The 16,087-nt window shown below is 39.1% G+C and overlaps 2 protein-coding genes across 2 annotated transcripts in view; one reads left to right on the forward strand and one right to left on the reverse strand.

Moving 5' to 3' along the window:
- The first annotated feature begins 5,563 nt into the window (after positions 1–5,563).
- LOC116920856 (protein Wnt-5b) overlaps positions 5,564–16,087 on the forward strand; it is a 30,680-nt gene continuing 20,156 nt past the window's right edge. The window contains exon 1 of the mRNA XM_032926999.2: positions 5,564–5,924. The gene's annotated coding sequence lies outside the window, so the exon portion shown is untranslated. The remainder of the gene's footprint in view (positions 5,925–16,087) is intronic.
- LOC116920855 (F-box/LRR-repeat protein 14) lies at positions 10,943–13,680 on the reverse strand. The gene is made up of 3 exons (XM_032926997.2): positions 12,809–13,680; positions 11,886–12,339; positions 10,943–11,805 (listed from the first exon to the last, which is right to left on the reverse strand). Exons 1-3 carry the CDS (start codon positions 13,541–13,543, stop codon positions 11,705–11,707), a joined length of 1,290 nt encoding a protein of 429 aa, XP_032782888.2. The 5' UTR covers positions 13,544–13,680; the 3' UTR covers positions 10,943–11,704.

Raw genomic sequence — 16,087 nt, forward strand, 5'->3', positions numbered from 1 at the left:
ACGATGACAACATGTCACGGCCCATGATATGCGGCTCTCTGTGGCACGAACGCAAGACAAAAAGAATTTCATATATCCAGCAGCTGCTGCTGCAGCAAGCAGTTGTGGATGTATCCATCTACTTATCTAGATGGATGAAAACTGTGTACACTCTTTTCTAGTATATTTATGTGTGTGTACCTTTAGTTACACGAGGCCAATCAATCTTTTTTTTTCCGTCCAGGATGTATACAATAGAGGTTTCTTGTTTCATTAGAAGCAACAGCGAGAATTCAAATGGCATATGTTGCAATGCACGGCAGCAAAAGTGTACCACGTCCAGCTGCTGCTCCCGTAAGAAGTGGCCACAATCAATCTGCGGCGGAGACCATGAAAAATAGGAACCACGTTCGCTTTGAAACGTGATATTTCAACGAAATATATTTTCTCTTGTTTCTATTCACTGTTTTCCTACGAATTTCGTAAGACGCTCATCAACCAGAGTTGGGGATGTGTCCCTCTTTTTTTTTTTGGCGAATCATACTTTGCACTTGTAACACAATTCTTTACTCAACTGCGTGTTTACTTTGCCTTTTTCTTTTTTCGCTATATAGTGGACGATGATGATGTGCATATAGCTCTTTGTTTGACAACGTTGGAAAATCTCAATATGGCGCGACGATAGCGCTTTATTATTTCAACGTTTTCTATTATTTTGTGAGGCACTCGCGGTGATTGGGAATTTTCGATTACAAATTCGTTGAATTCAGCATTGTAAACGGCTCTTGTCAATGACTCTCGTAACGCCAGCAGCAATCACGGCGAGTGCGACTATCGATGGGAAAAGAAAAATAATGGACTTTCGTTGTGTTGCAACGGCGGGATATTGTTACGTTCACGATTTGGTGAGAAACGTGCCAACGACACGCGCATACACACAACTCCTATCCACAACTACCATAATATACTGAGTAGCCTCAAAAGTGGTGTATACATCAAGACAAGCAGATATGCAAATGACCGGAGCACTCTGTCGAGAATTTTTCAAAGTGGAGAATCGGAGCAGACATTTATAACAAAAATGTGAATGGAAACTTGTTGTGCTCTTTTTGTGATTCTCCAGAAACTACTCGACGTGCCTGTCTCAACCTATAAATCTAATCGTCAACTCATATGACCGTAATAATAACAATCTCTGCCTCTTGTCTCATCCTTACGTATGTAGACTACATACGCTATACGCTAAGTATTCCATACGTAAATTGTATTAAATCCATGTAGTGGATATTGGGGTACATAGTATATTATCAGCGGTACTGGATATCTGTCCAATTATAATGACGGCTCGAATTATCAAGGAATGTTTGGGTTGCACAGACGAACGGTAGACAGCAAACCTGTTCTGCCCGTTCATTAGGGTCAACCAGCTGTTTTGCGCTCATTTTCTTCTTTTTTTTTGTTTTGTTTAAGTATCGTTTGCCTTTATGTCAAGTTGTAGGATCACTCAAGTGCATCATGTGGTTTTGCCATAAATTGTGTATACAGCTAACGACCTCTTGAGCGTTAGCTGGCCAAAGTAGCCTAGATGTATAATAATAACGGGAGTATTGCGTGACACGCGTAATTTTTGTTTTGAAGACATTCGTCAGCATTTCCTTTTCTATTTCCAAAAAAAAATCTGACAGAACAAGAAAAAAAAAATGGAGCAAAATTAAAAAAATAAAAAATAAGAAAGTCGTTGAAATCAGATGCTCAAAGTGTCCATTAAAAAAGAAAAATGAATGAAATCCGGGCTGCAAGAAATATATCCATTCGCACAAACTGAAACGTATTTTTTTTTTATGTTTGTTTGTGCATGTTTAGTTAGGTTACGTTCGTGATCATCTCAATAACGCCCTTTAAAAAAAAAAAGCCGGGACGTTTGCAAAAATGACGTAATATTTCAAAACCTGAACAGCAGACGCCGCGTGATTGTGGCTTTGCTGTTTCAAAACAAGACAAAAATGTCTGTTAATGATATTCAGAATTATTATTTATATTCAAAAGACGTGCGCATACACAATCAAGGAAAACAATGGAACAAACCTGCACTCCTTCAATAATATTTTTTATTTGTTAAATTTTTGTGTGTGTGTGTGTACTCCCTTATACGGGACATCGCAAACGTCAGACACCTCCTTTATTTCTCCCGTTATTTAAATGAATGGCGCTGCTGTTTGGTGAAGGGAGAATTATCTTTATGTATATGAGCTTGTATTATAGCTGGTGCATTTGGACACATCCATGCGCCCATAAGTGTTCACTTCGTTGGCTTTCTGATTTCGATAAGCACGTACTTGTATCCCTTTAAGTGTATAAAAGAAGAAGAAAACAACTTCACCTGATTGCGCAGAACCATCACGGTGCCATCATTTCTATTGTTTCTTTTTTTCTTTTTTGGTCGGAGTCTGTAACTGGAAATATTGAACGAGTTGGATAGAATTTTAAAAAATAAAATGCTTTTAAAACGCAATCAAGTAGCCACACCCATTCGTCAAATGCCAACGCAGAAATGAATGGGGGGGGAATGAATATTAAACGCATTAGCGATACTTGGAATCCATACACCTAATCGAAATTTTTATTACTAATTTGAATTCTTCTATCTCCTCTACCCCCCCAAAAAAATTCTTTCAGTCAGCAAATAATTTATAAACAAAAAAAAAAAAGTGGGAAAATTTTTATGCGTGTAGATGATGTCCATGACGACAACGTCTATCCACTAACCCGCCCCTGTCTACGTTCAAATAGCTGATGACGCTCGTAAAAATGCCGTAACACATGGCCCGATTTGAAGTGAAAAGCTTGGTGTCTAGTCAAGACAACACCTCCTTCTTCTCTACAAAAAAAAAAAAAATATGTAAATGATGATGAGGATCTGTATATACACATACTGCAAGTGGTGATGATATAATAATCATATGAAAACGAGCAGCACCTTTAAAAAAAAAAATGGTATGCGCAGTTACGAGCTTATTGTTTGGCCAGAGTCAACACACACCTTTGCACATCACCAAATCAACGTGGCTGAATCAGCATTTATTATTCTGCCCCTTAATTTTTTTTCGAGGCCCGTGAAGAAGAAGAGAAAAAAAAAGGTTTGTAGGACCGTGGAAAATTCCTTTGACTTTTCTTCTTGTACACGACGACTCCATTATATTCCGTGAATTCTTTCCCTTTTTTTTTTCCCATTATCTTTATGCCACTTTAAAATGCAGTTCTTCTTGTTTCTCCGTTTTCTTTTTTTTTTTTTGGTTGTTTCTCAAGTGGGAGACAAAGATGTTGTTTTCAAGCCACGGGTTTTTATATAGAAAGTCGGCGTATCAAAGAGCTGCGGCCCGCTTCCATGATGGATTGGCTCACCACATCCATCACGCTCCAATCGATTATACGTATATATACCCCATCTCTTTGTGCTGACCTCATATCCGCAAAAAACCCCTCCTTTATTTGGATATGCATATGTTATTTAGACCCACAGCAGGATTTCATTTAGGAATGAAATCCTATCCGCAATTTTGTTTTTTGTTTTTTGTTTTTTTCTGTTGGGACATTCGTTGTGAGCACGAATTTATTATTATACGAGACCTCAATTTATACAGCGTCTCTTCACAAGCATTTTGTGTTTCAATTTTATGACCCTCCTTTTTTTTTTCCTTACCGGACGGTGTCAACTCATTAATTCGTAGCGTCCCAAAAAAGTCAGGGCGAGAGTATCAAAACAAAAGGAAATACAGATATACATAGTATAAATAGAAAAAAAGAAAAAACAAGGTGGAAAAACACTTAAAAATAAACAGCCATCAGAGACAAGTATCAAGGATAAACACTCGAGATATTTCAAGTGGAAGAACCAGCACACATTTGTGCGCGCTAAAAACAACCGCGTCATCATCCCACCTAATATCTTTGTGAGATATTTTCGGTACACACATACACACACAATATAATGCTCATTTGAATCGTTGTAGGTAGAACACAAGTTGTAAATTAAGAAAAAAACAAAACAAAAAATGGAAAGCTAAATTTTCTTTTGGTGGGGGAGCCGAGCATGAAAAACGTGCGGAATGTGATTTAGAAAGATGTTGTTTGTCCTATAGTTGACTCTATAGACTAAAAAGAACGACGGGGATGAATAATGGAAAGTATGCGAAGGTTTCGATCTCTCTGGAAAAAAAAACCCAAAAACAATCGTCGCGGTATTTTCTTTTCCCAATTCATCGTCCCCAAGCGAATAGTTAAAAATTCTCTTTTAATATCTATAAGCTGATGCGCGCGCTATAATGCACAGTTGTGTTTTGCATACGTCGACCCAAGGCGCATTTAGTCGCCATATTCAGCCTCGAAAAAAAAGATGGGCTGCTGCTACATAAAAGCACAATGCGAGAGATGCTCGCCGCGCATACCTAATGACACCAAAGACTTGTCTGTCTGACATACATTGACCTGCCTCTATATATGCCTTGACGTATTGTTATTATATTACACGGATCTTTTCGTTTTAAGCTTTTCTTTTAGTTTTTTCACAGACTTCGTGTGTATACGGATGATTGGTATAGGTTCATTCTTTCTATAAGGGGCAAACACGCAATAGAAGATACAACATGATGGGTCTTAAAGTGGATTGTCTAGTCGCTTTTTTGTTTTTCCTTATTGTTTTTTTTTGGGGGGGAGTTTTGAAAAAAAAAAGCTTCGGCTAAACGGATAGGCGTTTTCTCGAAAAAAAAAATCGAATAAAAGTCAGCGTAACTTTTAGTTTGAAACTCGCCACATAATTTGTCCCATCACAGTTCACAGGTAAGCGCATCCATATTAAGAAAACAGCACAAGCGGCCATATACTCTTTTCTCCTGCACATGTATAAAGCAAGTCCCTATTAACATAACACACACACACAGCCTGTGTGTGTATGTATTTATATTCTTTCTTTTGGCCACAAACTAACCTGAAAATAGTGTCTGCTATAAAGAGCCCCATGTTAACAACAAATTAGACAGATGTGGTAACAGGATCTACGTATAACCCACCCAGCATCAGTAAAGCGTTCATCACAATTTCTTCCTTTCTTCCGTGATTATATCCTCTAATCGAAATGGCTACAAAACCGGGCACAGGCTATTGATCAAGGTCTTTCCTATAGCTCTGTTGTAGCCTTCAGCCACATTATTCCCGAATATATCAACCAACTCCGCCCACTTTTTCCTCTCTACATTTATGCAAATGCTGCGTGTAAAGAGAAGACAGAAACAACGAACATTATTCGAAAACGATCAGCCTCTCTTTTCCCTTTTTTATTGATGATGATAGGCAGAAACTCTTATCAAAATAATAAAAGAAAAGGCTCACAAAAATAAATATATAAATATTATTTAAAACAAAAAAACAAAAAAATGGTTAAGTGCTGGAAATATTCTTCTTCCCTACGGTGATATGGACGAACGAAAGCGACCAAACAGGGAAAAGGGCTGCTATCCCCGAAAATGTCCAGGAGGTATTGGTTTGTGCCCTGCGATGGTGGGTGTGCGCGCGCGGGACTTGAAAAACATCAGAAAGTTGGCTGCCGTCTAGGCCGGCGGACGCACGAATCGTTGGCTCGTTCCTTTATCGCAACTTTTAAAAAACAAAACAAAACAAAACAAAACAATTCGAAATTGTATTGAAGTGTCTTTGGTGTTTCTCTTTTCCGTGTTTCGAAATTTCCCTTCGGTTTCGTGTTTCTTCCGCTAGGAAAAAAAAAATGTCTCCAGCTGCTACTTTAACAGGTGACCGTATTGGAAATTTTTAAACGCGACACAATTACAGTGACCATACGGGATTATATATATTTATATATATATATATATATACATAAAAAGAAAACAACTCTGTGCTCTTTGTGGTTACACGTTCGACGACACCTAAAAACGGTAAGTTTTAACTTAGTTTTTTTCTTTTGTTTTTAAAGGGTCATTTAATTGCGTAAATGATCGGGGGCTGTTGTGTGGTCCGGAATGCACGGGAATAAAGCCAACATAGTTCTGCCCGCTTTTGCGATGCAGATGTGCCACTCTGTGTGGTAAATTCATTCGTTGACATGCAGAGATAAACGATAAAAGTTATGGCTCACGATCAAGACCTTCGAGTGAAAAACACACACAGCAGTCAGAAATAATTATTGGCAATTGAACGCGGCGTTAGTTGCAAACCCCACTGTTAGAAATAGGAATCATTATTTTAAAGAAAAAAATGATAAGAGCTGTCAAGGGACTTTCTTGGTGGTCCCTATAAAATGCGTGCCAAGAACAAAACAAAACAAAAAAAATGTTTTAAAAGAAGTACGTGTATAATCACCGTTTCTAAACATGAACGAACGCAGCGTTCCAACTTGATGCCCAGTAGCCTCAGTCTGTATAAGATCTGTGCATCTGTTCTATAAAGGGGGAAATGCTCCTATTAAAGACTGGCTTTTGCCAAATGATGGATGGTTTCGAACCCAACCCACAGCCAAAAGATTTCAAACGTCAGATTCGATTCATTGATTCGTAAAAACAGCTCATGTCCAACTCTCTTAACGCTATGTGTTACATTACACGTTTTTTTTGTTGTGGTTTTGTTTTGTTTAGGAGGCCCCCTTTCTAATAAAACATCCCCTTGTCTTTTTTTCAAAAAGGACTGGCGTATTCAATTAACTTTATCAGATGAATGTTCGGCGGTTGGTATATAGAAGGTTTTTCTTTTTGGAGCCTGCCTTTTTTTTAAATTGTATTTATCGCCTAACGTCAATGTGAATCGGTTAGAGAGTGGCGGCTGATGAACACGTCCGGAAAATAGAATTTAAAAATTATTTTCGTGAACGTTTTGTTTCTATTTTAAATTACAAGCAATAAAATGAGAAGAGACGGGTAGAGGAAAGAAAGGCGCGATTGTTCCGCTCAGTGCCGGTGTTTGCCTTGCCGTCTTAAATTAAAGTCAAGGGGCGCTGGTTGACACATGTCTAACCCACCCCTTTTTCTTGTGTAAAAACCAATTCAAATTCTCCTCTTTTTTTTTTTTTTCTTTTTTCTAACGTATTTTACAATAGACGTTGGAAAAGAATTTTCTCTCTTCTCTTTGCTCTTGTCTTGTTTCAAGTCGTTTTTTTTTTTTTTTAATATCAAGAGAAAAGAATTTATCCGGATAACAAGAAAGGAAGAAAAACAATTCAGAAATTAGTAGACGGTCCCCGCAGCAACTAAATTGTATTCCGGTTTGTTCTCCCCCCTCTTTGTTATGTATATTTATGTATACGTGATGATGACGATGTTGTTTCTATTTCCAAATTGAAATCTAAGTTTTTGTTTTTAAACAAATGGTTTGAACAGAAAGAACAAAAAAAAAAAAAAAAAATACCTGGACGGAACACCTGTTCTTTATATTCTCCGAAAATAACAGAAATATTTCATCTCATTTTTTTTTAAATAGAAAAAATTCCAATAAGAATATTATCGACCATTCCTTGATACATAAAAAAAAATTTTATTTCGAGAATATAATAATTGGTTTGGGTTTCACGTTCACCTCCCCCCCCCCTTACATATTTTTCCCGATGGAAAAGAATTCATTTGTCTTCGATTGATTACGATCCCCCCACTTTCCCATATTGGTTTGAAAAGAAAAAGAAAAGATGGATTTATCTTCAATAACCATTCGATACGCAATTGGAATGCATAACGGAATTTTTCAATCAATTTCTCTTTTTCTGTGTGTTCGCCACACATATGTCTCTATGTACCATCAATGAGAAAAATATATATATATCGCCGGGTGTGTATAGCTCATTAATATTCACCAGAGTGTCGATCGTGCTGTGTGGCCACACGAGAACCCACTTGGCACGCTTCTTCTACCTTCCTATAGGGGTATGGTAATTTTACAAGAAAACAACCGTGCCACCACATAGAGGGAAACATAACGCCTTTTTCCATTAGCCCGCCATGATGTATTTTCAATACGTAACAAACGAGATTTTTTTCCTTTCCATTTTTTTTTAAACGCATCATTTCCATCTTACCGCTGTTTATATTGTTGTTGAATAATAGAGGATTTCTAGCTTTGTTGTAATTTTTCTTCTATTGTTGCGGGGAGGGGGGGGGGGTGTTTTTTTCTTTTTGAACGCGGGAATTTTAAGGTCGACCTTTCTGCGTGTACAGACATGCATAAAAAGTCGAACAAACCGTTTGTGTTACAATCACTTTCCCTCGATCTTATTTCACCTTTGATTTCTTTAAAAAAATAAGTGACAGATTTGTTACCATAGCAGCTGCTTGATAGTTTACTATTCACGCCGAGATAGTCAAAACTCGTATTGTCTATTGATTGGGGCCTCGCCGCGTTTCTCTGTCTCTATCCATTGATAAACAAACAAAACCAAACCAAACAAAACGGACAAGTTCATTTTCCCTTTTTTGAAAGGTGTACCATTTGCATTGAATATATCGTTCGTAGAAAAACAAATCATTTTCTTTTTGGACTGTGTTATTATTCTACACCCTAAACAAGGCCACGTTTTCTCATTTGGATTGTGGTCCCAACAGAGTTGTGCGTCCAACTCCATCTAATCTGCATAATGGCCGTTAAATCAAACGCATCTGGCCAACAGCTTCGGACATGTCTACACCTTTCTAACACGTTCTCCAACCTGTTGACGGACGCAAATCTTATTCTACTGATTTTGTTTATTTTGTTTTTTTGTTCAATAGTTGTGGTTCAATTATTTTTCGTTACTGACCATCGACATTATTAAACGTATCTTTTCAAATTCAAAGAAAAACGTTGGTGGTTGGAATTGTTTAAAGCTTTTCGTTTCGAAAAAGAAACTTCTAAATGAGAAGCTCGTTTACCAAAAATGTTAGAAAAATGGGGGATTCGTTCGTGACCAACTCGTATGAGCTTGTTGATGGTCTTGCACGGTCTTAAACGTGGCACATTCGGACCAGACAAGCATAAAATGAAAAGCAGTAGCCGAGCAGAACAATGTCGAGAAAATGAAAACGAGAAGAAGAAAAATAAGAAACGTCAAGGAGACAAGCCCACCCAGACTTTTTTGACTTTTGAATTAATGAGAGACTTGTTTTCCTCTTGTGGAGTTTTAAGAATAAGGGACTCGAGATTCTTACTGCGTATTTAGACCCCACACACAAAACACGCAATGTTCCACTCGACGTCCATACCGGAATCCGGATCGAGGAAGGTGCCCCGGATAGAGAAACGACCCGTCACTCACGTAAAGGGCGTACGTGGGGGGGTTTGAAAGAATGGGAAATTGGGGGAGCAAAAAAGTAATAATAATAATAATAAAAGGAGTTTGTGTAATAAGAAAAAAGGGATTATTTTTGACCTTAATTGTTACCTGTGGATTAAAACAGTGCAATCACGGAACAAAGCAATCCGAGAACGCCCCTTTTGAAAAATGGATCAGCTGATTAACAAGTCCACACATTATGCATTAGAGAAGCTGTGTACATTAGGATGATGACGTATGAGTTTGTACTGCAGCTACGCATTTAGTATGGCGTGTGAATGCTACATGCTTAATCTATCGTGCGTAGGAGAACGATAAGCTAGTTTGTTTGTTTCTTTTTTTTTCCTGGTTCAAGGTGTGCGTCAATCATTAATTATGAATGGGACTTTATGAGTGCAGACCATCGCTGTTAGCTCGCAAGTTACTTTGGAGTGCTGCCACTTTATGCGTGGCTTTAGTTTTTACCAATGCACGGGGTGAAAGCTTCTCTTTTGAATGAATAATGTGTAGATATTAGTAGATCTTGAGGTTACTCACGTTCGTCAAATTACCCTGTTGTTTTTTTTTGTTTAACCTGGGAATAGCGACTGCCTGCAGAGTGCAGCCATCTAGCGGTCAATATTTTGATCACGTGTAACTCGCGACAGCCATTGAAAACGACGATAGAAATTGAATAGCTTTTCGATTTGTTTAACGTTCTCAATGGATCAGAATTTCTAAATGCTTTCGATATGTCAATGGAAGACATTTTGGAATTTTTTTCAAGACGGAATAAGTGAAACACCAGAAGATCTCCCTCCCCCTAAGTCAGAAAAAAAAAAGATGGTCGAACCCATGGATTTGAATTGCTGGACAGAAGTGGTTGAAAGGAAAAGGTCGAATTGCATCCATTGAATCCATTGCCCTTTCCCTTTTTCTTTCTTTTTTTTTTTGGCTTTGAGAAACTTAGTTGTGCGGGTCCACCACTTGTGCATCCGGTCTCTTATTTCATTTCTTTTGTTCGCAATTTCTCTACTCCATTTTTTTTTTTGTGCTTTCGTTTGGCAACCAACATGAAAACGAAAAATGGCCGACCTGTAACCATTCTTACTCTGAAATGTCCGTTTATCTGTAACAAATCATTTCTAAATTCTATTTCTGCGAAACAAGTTGACACACGTATCGTTCGAGAAAGAAAAAAACAGTAGATTTTGAAACCAAGGTGGGGTACACAAAAAAAAACAAAAAGTAGAACAGCTCAGAGAGGGAAAGGTACTGGATATGTGGGGTGTAGGATAAAGAAAGGAGTTATTCGAATTTCATCTCTCAGATTTCGGTTGAGAACCTTTTGAAAAGAGACTGTTGAATGGCCGTCCCTCCGGATGGCGCCAATCTTTTAAGACGGATCTCTTTGATTCCCCTTCTTTTTTTACAAGTAAAAAAAAAAATATATATATATATATATATATATAAAAGCTTTTCTTTTTTTTATTATTTCCTTGTTGCTGGACAATACTATAAAAATATAGTCCTGGAACTTTGACCTCCCTTCCTTTCTTATTGTCCCACAAAAGAACCCCCCCCTTATTTCCGAGGGACAAGATTTTATTTCTCTTTTTTTTTTGAAGATTTTTAATGTGATACATTTTTATGTGTTTTTTACAATCACTTTGAGACTTTAAGTACTTCACTTCCCCCTCCATTTTATTTTTACTTGCTTTTCAACCATTTCCTCCAATCGCAAATAACAAAAACAAAAAACCAATGGCAGGTGAATATATTTTCGTTTCCGCTGGATAACTCGATTTTTTTTTAATTCTTTTTTCATTATCTTTTTTTTTCGTTTATAATTCACATTTTTTTTTATTTTCTCTATTGAGCGAATTTCTTCTTCCGAATCCATGACGAAAGAAAAATGAAATCAAAGAACAATGGCCGTTTTTTGTTTTGTTTCCGTACAAACAAAAACAAACAAAAAAAAAAAAGAAATTTACCGAAACTCACAAAAAAAGAAAACAAATAAAAAGAATTTCCTTCTTATCCCCCGCCTACCATGCCCCCACAAACCCATTAATTTAATTATTACCCATTATTATTATCACGTGGTAAACAGTTGACCGTGTTTGCACTATTTGTTTTTGTTTTTCTCCCGCAATCAGCAAAATAAAAAATGGCATTTCAAGAAAGAAAGAAAAAAAAACAAACAAATTCAAAGTTTTTTTTCTTCTTCTTCAAATAAAGAAAATGGAAGTAGGCGGGGCAGAGCATGGGGAATATTATGAACGTTTTAAAACGAAATCGTCCGTTTCCGAATTAGTTTTTCTCTTTAAACTTTTATCACAAAAACATTTCCAATTCGCACATGGAAACGCATCAAAATATGTTTAGCATTTTTTTTTTTGTGTTATCTTCCTAAAAAAAAAATAGATTTGAAAAATGGATCAGACGTCATCGGATATGCCATAAGCCGAGATTGAGGACGCTCAACTGCGGAAGTTTCATGATTTTTTCCAATCCGGAAGTGGTGATTTTCGTACACCCATAGAGATCTAAAACAAACAAACAAAAACAAATCCACAAAATCATTACAACCGTGAACCCATTAGAAAAAATTGAAGAAAAAATTGACCTATGCATCGTAATTTGCGTAAATGATCGGCGACGGCCTGGATGGATCGATCCGTAATGCGGCTACACTGGCCAATGTTGAGCGTCTGGAGGTCGAGGAGGGACAGAGCCACTCGGATGAGACCTTCATCCGAAACGTGGCAGGCGCTCAAAGATAATTGTTTTAAATGCACCAGACCGTGAGCCACGTGAACGACGGCCTGGTCGTCGATCCTATCGCAAAACGACACGTCCAGCGATGTGATCCTGGATCCTCCTTCGGCCAGGTAGGCCATACCGACATCGGAAATGTTGTCACACGAACGAAGATTCAATTCGCACAACGACGGCATTTTGGCCAAATATTTAAGTCCGCTGTCGCTGATGGACAGGCAGAAACTCAAGTTAATCGATTTGAGCTGCTTCAAGCCGGTAGACACGTGCATTAGTGCATCGTCCGTCAATTTCTGACAATCCTGTTGGGAATAATTTTCAAGAAAAAAATAAAAACAGAAAATTATCGCCTGAATAAAAACAGCCATCGGGATAGTCTCATCGAATCAGCATTTTTTCCTCCTAATTCAACATCCCAATGGAGTCGCATCCTCGACCTAATTATAAAAGACAGGCCTTTTCTTTATGTGTACTTCTTAAAGAATAACAAAAACGAAGGGCAAATGCGTTTAAGAGGGAACGAGTTCCTAAGTGAATCAACGTGAATAATTCACGTGCCAGTTGTCGATTCATGCCGCTAGCGGTGCTGCGAGCGAGTCTGTCGTCTGCTCTCTTTTCACGTACGTCAAAATAAGAAGAAAAAAAACCCTAACCAGTTCTCCTTTTTCTTCTCCCCTTCCTCTTGACCTTCCTTTCCCTTTTTGGAGTTTAAAAAACAACAACAACAACAACAACAGCAGCAAAAGAAAAACAGGTAAATTTTTGTTTTACCTGAAGTCCGAGGTGTTCCAGAGCCAAATTGCCTTCAGCGTCTGACCCAAGTCCAGCCAAACTGGCGATGCCAAGATCAGAGACGTGCCAGCAGGATCTCAGATTGAGGCTCTTGAGGGATTTGAGGCCCCAGGCAATGAGCAAAAGTCCTGCGTTGGTGACATTGCAACAGCCGCCCAGGTCGAGCTCCTGCAATTGGCGGCAATACTGAGCCAATCGGCTGAGACTCGAGTCGGTGATTTGTTTGCACAGACTCAAATTCAAACGCTTCAGGGTGGGAAGATCGGACGTCAGGGCGTGGGCAATGCCAATGTCCGTCACGTTGAAACAGCCGCTCAAATCGAGCGACTCGATGTTGGGCAATCCCTGCGTCACGTCGCGGAGGCTGCGTCTCAGCGAAAGGATCTGAACTCGGCGGATGCCTCTGCGTACGAGACTAGGAAACAGTGAAGGATTGGCCCGTCTCAAATGCAATTTGGGCTCACATGATCGCCACACGGAGCGATGATACGCAGCTTCTTTCCAGCTGTGACACACTTGAGCTGCCCGGCCACGATCCCTCACTTCCAACATGCCGAAAATGATGGCCAGGATCTCTGGGTAGAGTCGACTAATGTGCGTACGACGGTCATCGTCGTCGTCTGTTGTGGTTGTTTCTGAACAAGCTCCACTGTTGTTGTCGTGCACTTTCAACTGTTTTCGATGGTAGTTGGAGTAGAATTCTGTCGCGTCCATTTTGAATTTGATCGCAAAGTTTGTCGTCTTTGGTAAAAACAGAGCGGCGATGGCGTCTCACGTTAACGTGCACATGTTCACCATGGCGAGAACCAGAGCCAACTGGCTTTTCTTTTTCATCAGCTTCTCCTTCTTCTTCCTTCTTTTCTTAAACCACCCCCTCTCCTAACTCCCTCTCTCACTCTCTCACTCTCTTTGCACCCGCTCACCTCTCCCCCCTTGGCAAGTTTCTTTTCCTTTATTTTTTTTTTCTTCTTCTTCCTTTTCAGTCCCCCACCCCCCCATCCGCCCTCCTTCCTCTGGCGGTGGATTCTTGCAGTTCACGATAGCTACCACCAGAGGTCCTTTTGACAAATTCAATTCAATATTCACTTCTGCTTCAATTGATCCGATTTCAACGTTCCTGACTTCCTGTATGAGCCTCTCTCACTGTGTCATTTCGTTCAATTTATTCTATGATTTCACACGATAATTGTAGAAAAATAAGTTGTCTATTAATGAGTTTGTGAATATTTGGTAATGTTGTGGCGAAAACAAACAAAATAATTGAGAAACAGTCGATGGCACCTTACACACGCGCACAGCCCCCCTTAGCAGCAGGTTCTTTTTTTTTCCTACCCTCCCTCTTCCCGTCCTCAATTTCTCTTCCCCTCCTTCATTGCCTCTAGTTTCATTCGAGTCCCTTTCGTTTCGTTATCTCCTCCCTCTTATTTTTTTTTTCTCATCTCCCCTTTCCACAATGTTCCGAGTTGCCAAGGTCCCCCATCCCTTTCTCTTCTCACCGGGTTTCGTTTTCATCTTATCCTTCGTTATTTATTTTTTTCGCCATCGTCCCTAATTTCCCTATCGAATTTGAATATATGTTTGAGATAATTACGATCCGAGTTGTGCTAACTTAAAAGTTAGTTGATTTCAATATTGGACAGTCAGGACAAAAAAGAAGGACGCCGTCGGTGTTGCTTGATTGTCAATGCCCTATCATCTGAGATAACGAAATTAAAACAAAACTTCGTAACTATACAAATAAAGATTTGTGATTCGCTTCGTATCCGCGCACAGCGATGTGGCGCTACTGTAAGGAAAGCAATCCCGCTTTTCGTTGGCTTACAATACCGACAACGTGAGCCAAAACACCAAACGACGAAAAAACGCAAATTTGGTCACTCTGATTATTCAACCTACATATGCAAACAAGATTTACGATGGAGTGGATGAGAAGAGTTAGTTTGGTAGAAACATCATAAAGTAACGACATTTACGTGACTCTTCATAGCCATCTACCGGCAAGAAAATGAACTTTTATTTTTAAAAAGTGACCACTAGATGGCGAAAGGCAAATGTTTCTCTTTCACACGTTTTTTTTTAAGGAAAAAGGTCGATGATGTCAGGGATTGGATCTGAGGTGATTTACAGCTGGATCGGGAGCTGGTTGACGCTTGACGGGCTGTAAATTAGCTTCCTGGGAAAAAAACAAGAAAAAAAAAGTCGAGTAGCCTGCTGGTTTTAGCCTCTTGGGGGCTATAGTTGTTTCGGCAACTGTCTGCAAGCGCAACACATACGCTATATCGAATAATCCGAGGCCGCTCTGACTCTTATAGAAAGCGGCTTTAAAAAAATTGGGCGCCCGGATGTCGGAGCCATCCGTCACTCGTCGTGACGTAATATCACGAAATATCTCAAACAAAGACAGTACCACTATCACCCCCAAAACCAATATTTTATTTATGTTTCTTCTCTTTGGTCCGCAATCACATCCAAGGTCCACGCGTGTGCTACATAATTCTACAGGGAAATTTCTTTTCTTTTTAAATGCCTTGTAAAACCTTCTGTGTTTGTCGTCGGCATAACGCACTGGAAAATGAAAAGAAAAAGAAAAAAAAAAAACATTTGAACGGCCCGCTATCTCAAAACAGTTGCTTCTTTGTAAAAAAAATGATACACTCCATTTCCAGACAAATGAACAGCATAAAGAGACGCCGCATTTTTATCTATTCACCCCCCTAAAAAGAGGGGGAAAACAATCATCTATTTTATCCAGAGCACAGTCATTATTTCGTGTCGCCTGCGTTAGACAGATAAACGTGGAACTCGGTATCTTTGTGCCTCTCTGTCATGTCCACCAAGCGATTCGTAGATGCACTGGACGGGGGGGGGGGAGGACCAAAAAATGAAAAGCGATTTGTTTTTCTCGCAAAAAAACAAACAAAAGCAACGATTCTTTTCTTTGATTATAGAGGATCATACGTTAGCGTCATGTTTTGCATCTATCACGCAAGGGAAACGCGTGTCCTATGAACAAAGTGTTCATTCTGGGAAATAACATTTATCGAAGGGCGGGAAGGACGACATTTGAAATTGACGGGGATTGTTTGAAAGAAATAAAAAATCTTTGTGGGTTGCGTATAGTAGCTATACGTTATTCTGTGTGGTTTGTCTTTGTTCTCTTTGTGCGTGTGTGTTTAAGCTACCGCACGTTAGTTACATAGAAACAATTTGTCGGCTCATCACCCAAAGGCGACCGTTTCCGTCGGAGATAATGAGAGT

Source organism: Daphnia magna, linkage group LG4 (assembly GCF_020631705.1).
Source record: "Daphnia magna isolate NIES linkage group LG4, ASM2063170v1.1, whole genome shotgun sequence".
NCBI classification, from domain to species: Eukaryota; Metazoa; Arthropoda; class Branchiopoda; order Diplostraca; family Daphniidae; genus Daphnia; species Daphnia magna.

What these genes read in the sequence shown, in the direction of transcription:
- LOC116920855 (XM_032926997.2), bottom strand. Translation starts at nt 13,543, where the DNA reads ATGGACGCGACAGAATTCTACTCCAACTACCATCGAAAACAGTTGAAA. An exon ending in TGGAACACCTCGGACTTCAG is followed by an intron (nt 12,340 to 12,808) that starts GTAAAACAAAAA and finishes TATTCCCAACAG; the next exon opens with GATTGTCAGAAATTGACGGA. An exon ending in ACGCAAATTACGATGCATAG is followed by an intron (nt 11,806 to 11,885) that starts GTCAATTTTTTC and finishes TGTTTGTTTTAG; the next exon opens with ATCTCTATGGGTGTACGAAA.